Raw genomic sequence first — 14,107 nt, 5'->3', positions numbered from 1 at the left:
AGCGCCAGCTTTGCCAGCGTTGGGTTTTATTGATAACTTTGTTCAAAATGCAGTTTGACCTGGAGCAAATGCTTTAGAAGCAAGACAACATGACTGAGACAGACTGAGAATGACTTCCCTCTTCTGTTTTCCTGTGTGTGCTCATAGATGGGCTATGGCAGCCGAGCCCTGCAGCTACTTCAGATGTACTATGAAGGCAGGTTCCCTTGTCTGGAGGAAAAGGTCTTTGAGACACCACAAGAAATCCACACTGTGAGCAGTGAGGTAAGCCTCTGCCGGCGGAGCTCCAGTCCTGGGACTGAGAGGAGGATGGGTCTTTGGGCTCTTAGCCATTTGGGCAGCCAGCCACTTTCTCCACCCTAGCCCTGGTAGAGTGTCTCAGCCTAGTCACCAGCGTCATCTGGTGCCACAGCAGAAACTCTGGGAGTGGAGTATGGCTTACCAGCCTGCCAGTGTGCTGCCCGGCAAGTTGGAGAAACTCCTCTCCAGCGGCCTCTGTTGGCACTAATCCAGGTGACAGCGGTCCACTTGCCTTGCTTAAGGGGGCCTGCACTAGTGACTTAGAGACCGTCACAGATCTGTATTGGATGCCCATGGGAGAGCTGCCTGGGGTGAGCTTGTGGGCTTTGATTTAGCACTGGGCTCAGGTGGGTTACTCTCGGATCGGAGGTCACAGAGGTGCTAGGTGACAGACTGAATTTCATGCTGCATTTTCAGAACCCTACCTCTGTCCCTTTTAAAGTGTATTAGGCATTGCTAAATTGGTGGTCTTTCCTTGTGTTCTAGCGTGGGGACGCTGTGATTTCACACATGCTTAGGTGTGTGGAGTACTGGAGGTGATCACTTGACTCTTGGGGTCCTGTTTGAAAACTATAGGAACACACTCAGAGATCTCTGTTTTGTTGTGTGGTGTACTGGACGGCTTGAGACCCTACTGTCCACTCTTGCTTTGCTAAGGGGATGGTGTTCTCTTCCTAGGCCGTTAGCTTGTTGGAAGAAGTCATCACTCCCCGCAAGGATCTGCCTCCCTTACTCTTCAAGTTGAAGGAGAGGCCTGCAGAGCGCTTGGATTACCTGGGGGTTTCCTATGGACTGACCCCCAGGCTTCTCAAGTAAGTGCCTGTTCTCTGGCACCAGCGCATAGCAGTGGAAGAGGACATTTTTGTGGGCGGTGGGGTCTGTGTTGATGTCCGCTGCCTTGTGCTCCTCCTGGCCCTTCTCTCTTAGTCTCTCAGCTGCTTCACAGAGGGCATAAATGGTGACCCCCCCCCCTTCTTTCCTTTTTTTGTAGGTTCTGGAAACGAGCCGGCTTTGTTCCTGTCTATCTGAGACAGACCCCAGTGAGTGAGGCTCAGGGCAGAGCAGGGGTTGGGTTTGTATCTGCAGTCGGCACAGAGCGTCGGTCTCTCCTTGCTTGTGCCCTGGGCGGGTGTTCCTGTGCTTTTGCAAGGGATTCCTCTGATGGACAGACAAACAGCTATCCTCTTTCAGAGGCAGGTGTCACAAAATGATTCCTCCGTGACAGCTGACAGGTCTGGTGCATCCTTGGCTGTGCGCTTCATTATAAAGTGGCAGGGGTGCACACGGGCTTTGTCAGTGTGTAGGCTCACTCTGCAGGCTGGAATCTCCCTGAGTTTGTACGGCAGAACTGGGTTCTGTGGATTTTGAAGGAGAGAGGCGGACAGCAGTGAGTTCACATGATGTTTTAGTGCCTGTGGAGAAGCAGCCAGTGCATGGGGCAGCTGTGAAGCTTGTTTTCCAACAGATAGAAATAGCAAACAGCAGAACACACAGGCACTGCTCAGAGTGGCTTGTGCTCTGAAGTCCTCAGTGCTGATTGAAGCACAGTCACCTGGACTGCAGCTTAAACCTCAGCCAGGTGTCTGGAAGGGGCCAGGACTGAAGAAGGTGCTTGGGGTGGAGGGAGATGGAGTCTGGGGAGAATGCTCCGAGCAATCTCGTTCTGAAGTGGAAGTTTGAAGCCATCCGATACACCACAACAAAACAAGAGACGTTTCCTGGTGTGTTCCTGTGGTTTCCAAGCAGGGCCCTGGAAGTCCAGTGCTCACCCTGGTCCTCCACACACCTAAGCCTGTGTGGCATCGGGTTCTTTGTTCACTCCTGTCCCCAGCACTAAAATGGCATCTCGAGGCAGCGTGCACTCAGTGAAGGGATGCATTCTTAGAAGCTCCTGGAATCACATAGAGTAAGCGGACAGGTGACCACTGGATTGCCAGCACTGGTGTTCTGATGGAGCAGGCCTTGGTGCCCATTGGAGATGATGGGAGGTGTGGATACAGGCATGAATAGACATTCTTTCCAGAAGGGGGGGGGAGCGAGATAGCTGTGGGGGTTGGACACGAGAGAGGACTTGTTGGGTGGAAGATTCTTGATGTGTGTTTGTTCACCACGGAGGTTCTCTGCAGGGGTGCAGGCCTGGGGAGGCCAGGAGGCTGAAACCCGGGATTTGGAGAATCAGTAGCACCTCATCCCTCCCTAAGGAGGGCAAGAATGTGTGGGTACAGCAACTGAGACAGTGAGGATGTCTGATTGCGTCCGTTTTCAGCCCACAGTGCTGAAGGGGTAAGGGGTGTGGCCTTGGGAGAGTGCAAGGCTGGTGTGCAAGGGCAGCGGCGAGTGTCCACGTGAGGTCTGAAGTGAGCCTGCTGGAGACGTGAGTGCGGGCGGCAGCTGGTGGCAGGTGGGCTGCTGCTTGTCCACACAGGGATCTGAATCGGCAGTTGCGTGCAGGAAGGATGTAAACCAGTGAGCCACATGGGCCGGAGGGTGTCTTGTGTCCTTGTGCCATGAACAGCTCGCTCGCTCGCTCTGACTTGTCTCTGCCGTGTTGTTCTCAGTGCTGTGCAGCAGAAAGCCATTAGGTGCTGTCATGCAGTTGAGACCTTGTGAATGTAGGGGAGTCCAGAAGGGTGGCCTTCACCACCTCACCACTGAGTGAAGCTTGAAGCATCGGGGCTTTAGATCTGCTGCCTACGCTACATAGCCAGGCCGTCTCTCCCACACAGAGGCCTGTGTGTGTACACGGCTGCCAGCTTAGAGTCTCTGGGTTTGTGGGGAAGTTCCTGCCGTATAAACACCAAGAATGCGCTGACAGGATGCTGCCTATTGAAGCCCTGAGTTCAGAGTCTGCCTGCAAGGAGTGGGTGCGGGGCAGAAGTCAGGCCCGACCTGGAGACTTGCCGGGCCTGCTCCATTTCCACGGCCTTATAGGAGGTGGCCTGCAGGTTGAACACTAGAAAGAAGCGCAGGTGTGAACTGAGGCCACAGGGCAGTGTGGGAGCACCAAGCCGTTCGCTGTGCGGTTGCTCTTAACCACCATGGGACGCTCTGAGAAAGGGGTTGTTGGTGCCAAGCAGGAATGAATGTGTGTTCCCTAGAACGACCTGACTGGAGAACACTCATGCATCATGCTGAAGACACTGGCTGATGAGGACGAGGCTGAGCAGGGAGCTTGGCTTGCAGCATTTTGGAAAGGTGAGGGCCAGTGGAGTGGAGAAGGGGCAGGGAGGTGGCAGCCCAGGGCCCTCTAGACTGCTAACTGCCGCTGTGCCCTGCAGATTTTCGAAGGCGCTTCCTGGCCCTGCTGTCTTACCAGTTCAGCTCCTTCTCCCCGGCCCTGTCCCTGAACATCCTTCAGAACAGGAACATCGCGAAGCCAGCCCAGCCAGGTGAGCTGCTAGCCCAGGAGCTGAGGGCCTTGTCTAGTCTGCAGTCTCTCCAGGTGGACTAGGCCTGTTCCCAAGCCTGGCCTCTGTTCCCAAGCCTGGCCTCTGTCCCCAAGCCTGGCCTCTGTTCCCAAGCCTGGCCTCTGTTCCCAAGCCTGGCCTCTGTCCCCAAGCCTGGCCTCTGTCCAGGCTGTGACTGGATAGGTCGCAGGTGTAAGGGAAGTTCATACAGTGGTTCGCTGTGGAACCTGGTTGAAACCTGGGCTCTGAAGGAGCTCGTCAGACTCTGGGGCTCTGTTTCCTCAACTGTGAAATTGCACTAAGAATATGCCATCAGCTATCTGGGGCCACTGTGTAGAAGAGCTTTATGCATATTAATCAGTGTAGTTGGGTGAAAATTTACAAAGGTGTGTAAGAGGTCCTTTTCTTCCTGGTAACAGTTTTATCTGTATCTATGTACTTTTTTATGTAGGTGTATATCTATGTCCACACACATGTTCCTATGTGTGTGTTTACTTAACTCTTGCTGACTGTATTTCATTGGGGAAATCTGGGTTCTTTGGGCTGGGCAGAGCATGCACTTCCCTAAGCTGAATCTGGAGGAAGAGTGAAATGGGGAGGTGGCGGTGTGTCCTTGGACTGCTAGGGCATGGGGGGCCTTTCTTTGACCCCACATATTGGTGGCTTCTGCACTGCCAGCTCAGGATTATATCGACGGCAAGATATTTCAAAAAATCCTTTTCAGAGGTTTATGTGTAGACTATTTATTTTGTCTGCGTGTGTACAGGTGCACCACGTGTGTGCCTGGTGCCCGTGGAGGTCAAAGAGGGCCGAGGAGTTGTGGGTGGTTGTGAACTAACGTGAGTTCTGGGCACTGAGTCTGGGTCCTCTGCAGGAGCAACGTGTGCAGGCTCTTAACCGCTGAGCCCCCCGGCCGGCCCCTTCCCGGGTGGCTTGTGTGGTGGGTCCTGTCCTGTGAGGGCTGCAGACTGCCCTGACTCAGTGGCTCTTGTCACACGTGCAGCCCTAGGCCGGGAGCATCTGGAGGCGCTTTTCCTGCCCTATGACCTGAAGCGGCTGGAGATGTACTCTCGGAACATGGTTGATTACCATCTCATCATGGACCTTATCCCAGCCATTTCCCGCCTGTACTTCCTGAACCAGCTCGGGGACCTTGCCCTGTCCGCTGCCCAGTCGGTAGGTCCCCTGAGCCTCCAGGAGGGAGAGCGGAGGGCGGTGGGGTTGTTGGTGCCGGGCCGTTGGCTGAGTGCTTAGAGGTGGCTTTGTGCCGGGAGCTCCGGCAGAGCCGATGCTGGTCCTTCTCACCTGCAGGCCGAGGTGAGTCTTGGAGCTGTGGTTAGCAAGCAGATTTGCTGCGCTTGGAGCCCACGCTCCCCACCCCACTGGCTGCCTTAGCGGAAGCCCAGGCTGCCCTGACTCAGGCTGCAGTTGTGAAGTGTGTCCGTCAGGACAGTCTGAGCTAGAGAGCATTTCAGGAGGGCGTGTTTCTTGGTGCCTTAGTAACAGGATGAAAGAGAAGAGACCAGATCAGCACTACCGCTCTCTGTTCCTGCCGGATAGCCTCATCAAAAGACAGTTCCATTCTCAGGGCTGTTTTAGCGGGAAAGGCTGTCTTCAAAGCCAGTTGATTCTCCTTCCTCCAGGCTCTTCTCTTGGGAATTGGCCTGCAGCACAAGTCTGTGGATCAGCTGGAAAAGGAGATCGAGCTACCCTCAGGCCAGTTGATGGGGCTTTTCAACCGGATCATCCGCAAAGTTGTGAAGGTAACCTTGGTCCAGGAACAGGCAGGGTTTTGGTCTTTTTCCACTAACACAACATGCCCACTCTTTGTTTTTAACAAGTACTAAAATTTAGATGTATTTGCTGCAGATCTCTCTCTCTCTCTCTCTCTCTCTCTCTCTCTCTCTCTCTCTCTCTCTCTCTCTCTCTCTCTCTCTCACACACACACACACACACACACACACACACACACACACACACACACACACACAGGTGGGGGGTGTTGGAGTGTCAGCCAGTGTCTGTGAAGGGCTGGATTCCATCCTAGAGAGATCACTGCTGGAATTTGGTATGCCCCAGCCTGTTTCTATGCTCGCCATGTGAGCATCTGTGTGCCTAAGGTCCGGAGCATTGCTCTGAATGCTCTTCCTTAAGATCTGAATGCCTTGGTGAGGAGTGAGTGACTGACCCCTGCTGCTCCTGCATCTTTCTTCCTTCATGTTGTCTTGGTAGCTGTTCAATGATGTTCAGGAAAAGGCCATCGAGGAGCAGATGGTGGCAGTGAAGGATGTGGTCATGGAGCCCACAATGAAGACCCTGAGTGATGACCTGGTACGTCCCTGTGTTCCCTGTGGCTGCAAATGTAGCCTGTCCTCCTCCACGGCTTCAGACCTGTCCTGCAGGCTGCAGGTGCTGGTGCATGCCTGGCACCCTGTACTCTGAGAGGCAGGAGAACTGTTCCAGATCAAAGCCAGCTTGAGCTAGATTTTCTGATCAGCCTGGGGTACAGAACAAGACTTCCTCAAAAGAAACAACTAAAAAAGCTGGTCCTTTGCACAAGTCCAGCTAAGGGGCAGCATTCTGCAGGTCTAAGGCAGCGTGGCTCTCACGTCATGCCTCCTCCTGAGTGTGGGAGTGTAGGATTGAGCAGGATTGGTGCAGACGTTGGCTACCCTTTCAGATACTTCTCCAGATGCATGCTTGATGGGTGTGCACACTGTGAAACTCCAGTAGCTGCTTCTAGTGTTCTGAGGGTACCTCGGAGGGAAGTGTCTTTCCTCCTTGTCACACCCTGCTTCCCTGTCTCCTGGGCTGTGTGAACTCCTCGTCTCTGACCCTCTCCTCTGCCTGTGGACCACAGGATGAAGCAGCAAAGGAATTCCAGGAGAAGCACAAGAAAGACGTGGGGAGGCTGAAGGACATGGACTTCTCTCAGTAAGGCTCCTCCCGCTCACGGGAAACCAAGAGTTCTTCCCTGGCCTCCGCGGCCTGCAGAGTCTGCTCCGGGGGTCTCCTACCCCAGGCCCCACATACTCAGAAACGGTTTCAGGAGCACTGCAGTGGAGACCTCAAAGTCTGTCCATTTCCCTGGACCCAGAGTTGTGCTCTCTTGATCACGTGGGTTGTGTTGCTCCTCAGGCCCCTCCAGGAGGGATGTTGAGCAGAACATCCACTTTGAGTAGTCCCTTCTCCAGGTTTGGCTTTTGCCTGTGAATTTTTGAAAATCGTTTGAAGGGTTCTACCACCCGAGCTCCCCGCTCCAGAATCCTGGAAGCGGCTGCTGTGGGCGTCTTGTCGCCTTCATATTTCTCTTAAGCGGTCTCTTTTGACGGGCTCTTTACAGATACATAATCCGTGGGGACGACGAAGAGTGGAACGAGGCTTTGAGCAAAGCTGGGCAGAACGCCTCCATCGTTAGTTTGAAAAGGTAAGGGCTGTGTCCCCCACACGTCCAGGAGGCTCTGTAGCCTTCCTGGGAGCAGGAGGCGGGAGCACATGCCAAGGGAGGTGTCCTGTCCCCTCCTTCCTCTCGAGTCCCCTCGGTAGCTCATCTGCCAACCAGGCAGCATCGTAGGCTCGGATCTCTTCTCTGCTCGGCAGCAGGCCAGGGCTGAGCTCTTGGGGCCAGCCTGACAGAGCGGGGCTGTGCTGTGGCCTGTGCTGTGCTGTGGTCTGTGCTGTGTGCTGTGCTGTGTGCTGTGCTGTGTGAGCCGTGAACAGTGGCACAGGGGCCAAGTGTCTGCATGACTTCTTTACGGCAGTGAAGATGCCAGCGTTGGTCAGGGCTGTCCACTGCAGACTGTCATGAGTCACCAATTGCACTTCCTCTGAGCCGCTGCTTCTCAGAGCCCTGGGTCCTAGAGTCCTTTCCATTTTGTTGACACTTCCCATAACAAAAATTAAAAATGGAGAAACTGAAAAATAATGTGTTTGAAATGAATAATAGTATGGGTTTGGATTTAAGTTTTTGGCTATGTTTTTTTCTTTTTTCAATGCCTAGGGCCTTGTATGTGCTAGGTGGGTCCTTCACCAAGATAAGTCTTTTTTTTTTTTTTTTTAATTTATTTTTATTTTATGTGCATTGGTGTTTTGCCTACATGTATGCCTGTGTGAGGGTGCCGGATCCCCTGGAACGGGAGCTATAGACAGTTGTGAGCTGCCATGTGGGTGCTGGGGATTGAACCCTGGTCCTCTGGAGAGCAGCAGTCAGTGCTCTTAACCTCTGAGCCGTCTCTTGAGCCCCTCCAAGCTAAGTCTTGAGAAAGACCTGTTTTCGTTTTGGCCAGTCCCATCTCTGGTGTCTGCCTCTGCAGTTACTATGGTCCCCTCCTGACTCGTGCCGTCTGAGAAGCAGAACAATGCAGGAGACAGAGGGCAAAGGCAGAGGAGGACCAGTGCTCAGTGAAGACAGTTTGACTTCCTTGGGTGCCCCAGGCATCCTGAGGTCACCAGGCACCTTTCCTCCCAGTATCTCAGCGGCAAAGTGATGAATTTGCAGATGGTGGTGCCGTTGCCCTCCGGACTACCAGGAGAGCTGTGTGTGTGCCCAGGGCCTGCACACATGAGCTGGCACAGCTGCTTTGGGCTTGTGGGAAATGTGAATTGTTGGCATTGCCATAGTTACCTACTGATGGCTTCTCTAAGAGTTGCTATTGTGGGAGCGTTGGGAAGGTTGTCTGAGTGATGAATTCCAAAAAGGCAGGGATTGCCACACCATCTCCGTAAGTCACTCCAGCACTTTGAAGGGTCCAGTGTTGGTGGCAGCCAGATCCTCCAGGGGCCTGTGGGCCTGCTGTCAGCCTGAACTCTGGTTTGAACACTGTGACAAATGTAAGAAGCTTCCTCATGCTCTAGCCATGCCAGTGGCTTGATTGTCAAAAAAGGCCTGGGAATAAGCCTGCTGTGGAGACTCCTGGCTCTGAGCTCTGCAGAGCGGGTCTGTCCCTCAGCTCCCACTGAGATTGCTGGTGAGGGCCTTGTGAGTCATGCCAGCCCATGTGGTCCATGGACTCAGGACCTGGAATGCAGGTGGTGAGGTGAAGTACTCAGTCTGTCCTTGGATGTTCCTTGAGGCCTGCTGCTCCGTCCCTTTTTTTAAATAAGAATTTTCTGAGTGTTGTGCGTGTGTGTGTGTGTGTGTGTGTGTGTGTGTGTGTGGTGTGTGTGGTGTGTGTGTGTGCCCGGTGCCTGTGGAGGCAAGAAGAGGGAGTTAGATCCCTGGAGCTGGAGTTAACAGTAGTTGTGAGCTACTGTGTGGGCACTGGGAGCTGAACCCTGATCTTCTGCAAAAGCAGTGCTCTGAGCTGGGCACGGTGGTGCACATTTTTAATCTCAGCACTCAGGAGGCAGAGGCAAGCAAGCAGATTTTTGTGATTTCAGGGCTAGCCTAGTCGAGTGAGTTCCAGGCCAGTCAGAGCTACATAGAAAGACCCTGAAGACCCTGGTTTCGTAACAAAAAAACAGTAGTGGCTCATTGTCAACCATTGAGCCATCTCTCCAGCCCCTTACCTATCTTATTAATTTCTCCACGAGGTACTTGATGTTTGTAATGTTAGAGTCTCCGGATGCTCTCCTCATAGGGAGTCTGTTCCCAGGGCAAAATGCCATGAAAGAATCTTATCTCCAAGGGCTTCTGACTGGAAGGTTACCCTGGCATGAGGCAGTGACTCCCAAGTCACTACTACTGGGGGTTTATGCTATTGATTTAGGAAAAATCAGCTAATGGCAGTGCCTCAGGAAGGACACAGGCTTTCCTTGAAGATCCTGTGTCTGTGCTAAGAACTGCCTTTAGGGTCCCTGGGGTGATGTCGGGGGTCTTTGTGGTGGGAATGGTCTGTCATGGAACTTAGATATTCGAGCTCTTATGATAGGAGACCTTAGTGCTCTGAGGAGAACTCTGCAGATGCTGCCCGTAGTCAGCCTGACCTTGTGACGTGGTCCCAGCCCTGCATGAAGCCTCCTATCCCTGGAGGTTTGCAGGGGACGGGTCTGGGTGACGAGTTTGTGGGCCGAGGGTCGTTTTTCAGACAGCAGCCGCTGGTGTTGCAGATCTGTGCTGTTAACGCTTTCTCTTTCTGTCTCTGGTGCTGTGGTTTTTCCTCCAGTGACAAGAAAAGGAAATTGGAAACAAAACAAGAACCCAAACAGAACAAGAAGTCGAGGAAGAGAGACATGAACAACAGGAAGGACTCGAAACTGAAGCGGAAGAAGTAGCGAGCCTGGAGGAGACGCCGGACTTGAGCTGTGTTCGGCTGGGCAGCCGTGGGACAGTAATGAGTCCTCAGCAGAGGCCGGCCCGTGATTCCCTCTGTCCTCCGTGGCTGAAGACTCCGTCTCCAGCTTAGAACTTGGTGGGCAGGGAGGCTCTGGCCCTGCCGGGGCTGTCACTCACGCCAGGGCCACGGTTTCACTTCGGGCCAGGTTTTCTTCCAGGCTCTTCCCACTCGGGGATGCCGCACAGGCTCCTGGCCTTCGGCACCTCCCAGTACACAGCCTCCTTGTGCAGTGCTCTGTCTCACTGCAGACTTGTGCCAGCACTGAGGCCCAGGTCAGCAGGACTTCTGTCCTTCTGTTCCGTTCCTGGCTGCAGTGAATCTGCGTCCTCCGTGTCCCAGGAACGCCTGAGTCCTTAGGTAGGCTGCAATGTCTGAGCACCTAAATGAAATGCCTTTTGGTTACCTCTTCGTTTGGAGAGACTATCAAGAAAGACTCTTGCTAGCAGAAGTGAGGGAGGGAAAGAATATCTATTTTCAATAAGTGACACACCATAGACCGTTTGCCTGTGGTGCTCATAAAGTCTACATCTGTGAAAGTTGCATGTTTCCCTGTTTCTTCTGGTGAGTTTTGGTTGCCAGGTCAGAAGTGGAGGCCTAGGTATCAAGGCCATGGGTGTGCTGTGGAGCCAGAGTTCCAGCCTAGGCACCTTCGAGAGATGTGACAGGTACGCAGTGGCACTGGAGTCACCTTGAGAGTTAGCTGGCTCCTGCTGGGTCCTACGGTCCATCCTGTTTGTTAGAGACAGGAGTGACCTGGTGGTGTCACATGTGCCCTGGCCCGTGTCTGGTGGTGTAAGTGACCTGGTGGTGTCACACGTAACCTGGCCGTGTCTGGTGGTGACTGCACATTCGTTCAGCGCTAGCTGGTGGAGTCTAATAGACAAGGAGGGAAGGAAGCGTTTGGACCAACAGGTAATGAGAAATGGCTCACCCTGTGGGAGAGGCTTTGTGCCCACCTGAGGGCTGCACCCCTTCCGCTGGTCTGCAGGGAGCTTGTTGAGGAGCCAGGAAGGGATCTTTTTCACTGTTTCCTTGGGTGGTCAGTCTCCCAAGCCTGCTGTTCAGGAAGATTCGAGAGCATGGCCAGAAACCAGAATGCAGGAGCTAGTGGAGAAGACTTGGATAGCTTGCACCCCAGCCCCTAAAACTGCCCACTGCCTCTGTCCAGGCTGCAAGGCCAAGGGTGGTAAGGCCAGGCCCGCCCTTGTGAACTTGGCCATGGCTCCTCTCTGTGCCCCTTTGAGATCTTGGGCACAGTGTGCTCCACATGTCCCGTCTCCGTGTGGAGCAGTTAAGAGGGCTTTAGTGGATTAACTCGAGGGTAGGCCTATTATAAAAGCCTGCTATGCCGTAGAGGAACCTTCTTGTCACACATGGGGACACAGAGTCATCACTACTACATGTGGTAGTGACACAGAGTCGCCACCATCAAGGCCCTCATTAGATTCTGCCTCTTAGTCTTGGACTTTACAGCTTCCAGAATTAATTCATTTTCTCTTTTGGTCTGTCTCTAGTTCTCTCCATCTCTCTCTTTCTGTCTTTGTCTCTCTGGTTTTTTTAAGACAGGGTTTCTCTATGTAGCCCCTGGCTGTCCTGGAACTCGCTCTGTAAACTAGGCTGGCTTCAAACTCAAGAGACCTGTCTGCCTGAAGTTAATTCTCTTGATATTGGATATTCTGTTCAACAGAATGACATGTGGCTTCACCTTGCTCCAGGCCAAGAGGGTCACAATTGAGTGGCAGTGATGGCACTCACATTCCAGCCATGAAGAACAATGGCTTAGGGGTGGGGAGGCCGAGACAGGATTTGCTTAGAACAGTGTCCAACTCTAACAGTGGGCCCAGTCTGGGTTCTGGTTGCTCCCAGGGGCTACTCTGGGGTGATAGAATGGCGGGCCATACTCTGAAATAAGCTTGAGCTAACCAGACACGTGAGCCCCCCAGTCTGTGCCTGGCAGCTGGAGGTGCCCAGCTCTCAGTAGGAATGGTCTTGGGCAAGGTGCTTCTCAGCTTGGTCAGGATGGCTTCTCAGGACACAAAAGGAAGCAAATGCCCCCACCTGCTGTGTGCAGTCCAGGTCCTTCTCCTGTGTCCTAAGCAGGTCTTGGCATGGTCTCCTCCAAACCTGAAAGGGCATGCCTCCTTCAGACCTCACCATCTGGCCCCCAACAGAAAGACATCTGTAAAGCTCCTTTCTCTCAGGAAATGTCACTTTCGAAGTGAAATAAGATGGGCCAGCTCTGCATGTGTCACCAGGATGGGAAAAGGGCTGACAATATTTGAACAAAGAGGGTTCCTTCACCCCTAAGCTGTGAGAGGCTGATGCCGGCCTGTTGTACTGTTCCCACTGCTCATCTGGCCCTGGCAATCCCAGAGCATGCTGGAATGACCAAGAGACACAAGGAGTGTGGATACTTGTGCTGGGGCTAGAAGGGGGCAAGACAGGTGACAGTCACCCTGGGAAAATGTAGGCTCATCTAAAGCCATTACAACCCAGCAGCTTGTGTGGGCCTGGAGAAAGGCATGGGTCTAGAAAGCCTTTTGCATCTGAGTATGTGACTTCGGGCTACAGGGAAAGGGGTTGCCTTGGATTCTGTAAACAACTGCTTAATCCCAGGCATTGTGCAAAAGGAGCTTTCTGGTTTGCCAGCCCTGCATCTGTACAGGGGACTCCTAAGAAGAGAGGAACCCAGCTTAGTGGAGAGAGGCTGGGGAAGCCTGGAGTCTTAGTGTTTGCTTTGGTGGCCCTGGTGGCGTCTGTGTTGGTAGAGCGATCTCAGACACCTGCTGCACAGATTCTGTCTTGTCTGCTGTCCCTGGGTACACTGCTGATACAGCCAGCCCTGGTGACCCAAGGACTTTGCTTCTTCCTATTCAGCTGGTAGCCGCAAGAGGCTGGCAGAGTGGCTCCCGTGACCTTGAGTAGCTGCCCTGGGGTAAGTGACCACATACTCCTGTTGCTGTTAGTTTTAGGTCCTACAAAAATGTGTGTGTGGATGTGGGTAAGCATACCTGTGTGTAATCTGTCACTCTCCACTTTATTCCTTTGAGAGGGTCTCTTACCGAACCTGGAGAGAGACTGGCAGCCAGCAAGCCACAATGACCCTATCTATGGCCCCCACAGTACTGACTATGGTTACAGGGGTGCACATGGCTACACCCAGCTCGGACCCTTATGCTTCCACAGCAAGTGTCCCATCGAGCTATTTCTAGCCCCAATAATGTTTTTTTTTTTTTTTTTGGTTTTTCGAGACAGGGTTTCTCTGCGTAGTTTTGCGCCTTTCCTGGAGCTCACTTGGTAGCCCAGGCTGGCCTCGAACTCACAGCGATCCACCTGGCTCTGCCTCCCGAGTGCTGGGATTAAAGGCGTGCGCCACCAACGCCCGGCTCCAATAATGTTTTTTAAATGAGTAATTATTCGTTTAAAAGTGCGTCTATTATATATAAGCCTAGAGGGCTAACCCCCTCCTAACACCTCTGCAGAGGAACTGATTGGAGCCAGGTTGTAAGCACACCCAGTGTAGGTGGAGTGATCAGATACTCCAGACCTCTCATGCTCCACCTTCACAGGGTGTTACTGAGGACGGCATCTCCTTCCTGTGGCCCCCAGAGGGCACTGTGGTACATATGTACAGGACACCCTCACTGCCGAGTCCTAAACTGAGACTCAAGCCACTCTGCCTGGCCTCTACCTTAGTAGAGCTAGGAAATGTGCCTTTCCTGGGACTGGTTCCTAGAGTCTGTGTCTTCCAACTAGAGTTCCAGGATGCTACTAAACTTAGGTAGTCCCTTGGGTTCAGTTCCCAGTGATCTTACCAAGAAGTGGGGGTGGACTGTTTAGCTAAGAGTCCTAGCCCAGGCTGGCCTTGAACGCCTGATCGTGCCTACCAGGTGCTTCTCATCAGACCATGCAGTGTGGAGCTGGGACAGGTCCGCAAGCGCTTAAGTAGCGTCCTCATGTCACCCTCCTTACCTTATGGGCCATGAGGTCAGAGAGAGCCACAGATGGGTCTCTCCAGTCTGTCCTGCTCTAGCCCAATGGCACATACAAATTTTCATCAGCCTCATTCCCAGGTGAAGAAATGGACCCATCTAAGGGCAGTCCGGTTGAGCCCCGGGCAAGTGA

The 14,107-nt window shown here is 53.2% G+C and overlaps 1 protein-coding gene across 1 annotated transcript in view; it reads left to right on the top strand.

The window, feature by feature from the left end:
- Positions 1-10,522, top strand: part of Nat10 (N-acetyltransferase 10) — a 40,340-nt gene extending 29,818 nt beyond the window's left edge. The window contains exons 19-29 of the mRNA XM_006975896.4: positions 148-264; positions 979-1,112; positions 1,292-1,340; positions 3,399-3,495; positions 3,579-3,689; positions 4,711-4,883; positions 5,351-5,470; positions 5,940-6,038; positions 6,568-6,641; positions 7,051-7,134; positions 9,812-10,522. Of these exons, the coding sequence (XP_006975958.2) occupies positions 148-264; positions 979-1,112; positions 1,292-1,340; positions 3,399-3,495; positions 3,579-3,689; positions 4,711-4,883; positions 5,351-5,470; positions 5,940-6,038; positions 6,568-6,641; positions 7,051-7,134; positions 9,812-9,920 (1,167 nt within the window). The 3' untranslated portion in view covers positions 9,921-10,522. The remainder of the gene's footprint in view (positions 1-147; positions 265-978; positions 1,113-1,291; positions 1,341-3,398; positions 3,496-3,578; positions 3,690-4,710; positions 4,884-5,350; positions 5,471-5,939; positions 6,039-6,567; positions 6,642-7,050; positions 7,135-9,811) is intronic.
- The last annotated feature ends 3,585 nt before the right edge of the window (positions 10,523-14,107 follow it).

Source organism: Peromyscus maniculatus, chromosome 4 (assembly GCF_049852395.1).
Source record: "Peromyscus maniculatus bairdii isolate BWxNUB_F1_BW_parent chromosome 4, HU_Pman_BW_mat_3.1, whole genome shotgun sequence".
Lineage (NCBI taxonomy): Eukaryota > Metazoa > Chordata > Mammalia > Rodentia > Cricetidae > Peromyscus > Peromyscus maniculatus.
Note: the sequence above shows the minus strand (reverse complement) of the source record. Positions and strands in the feature narration are given on the sequence as shown.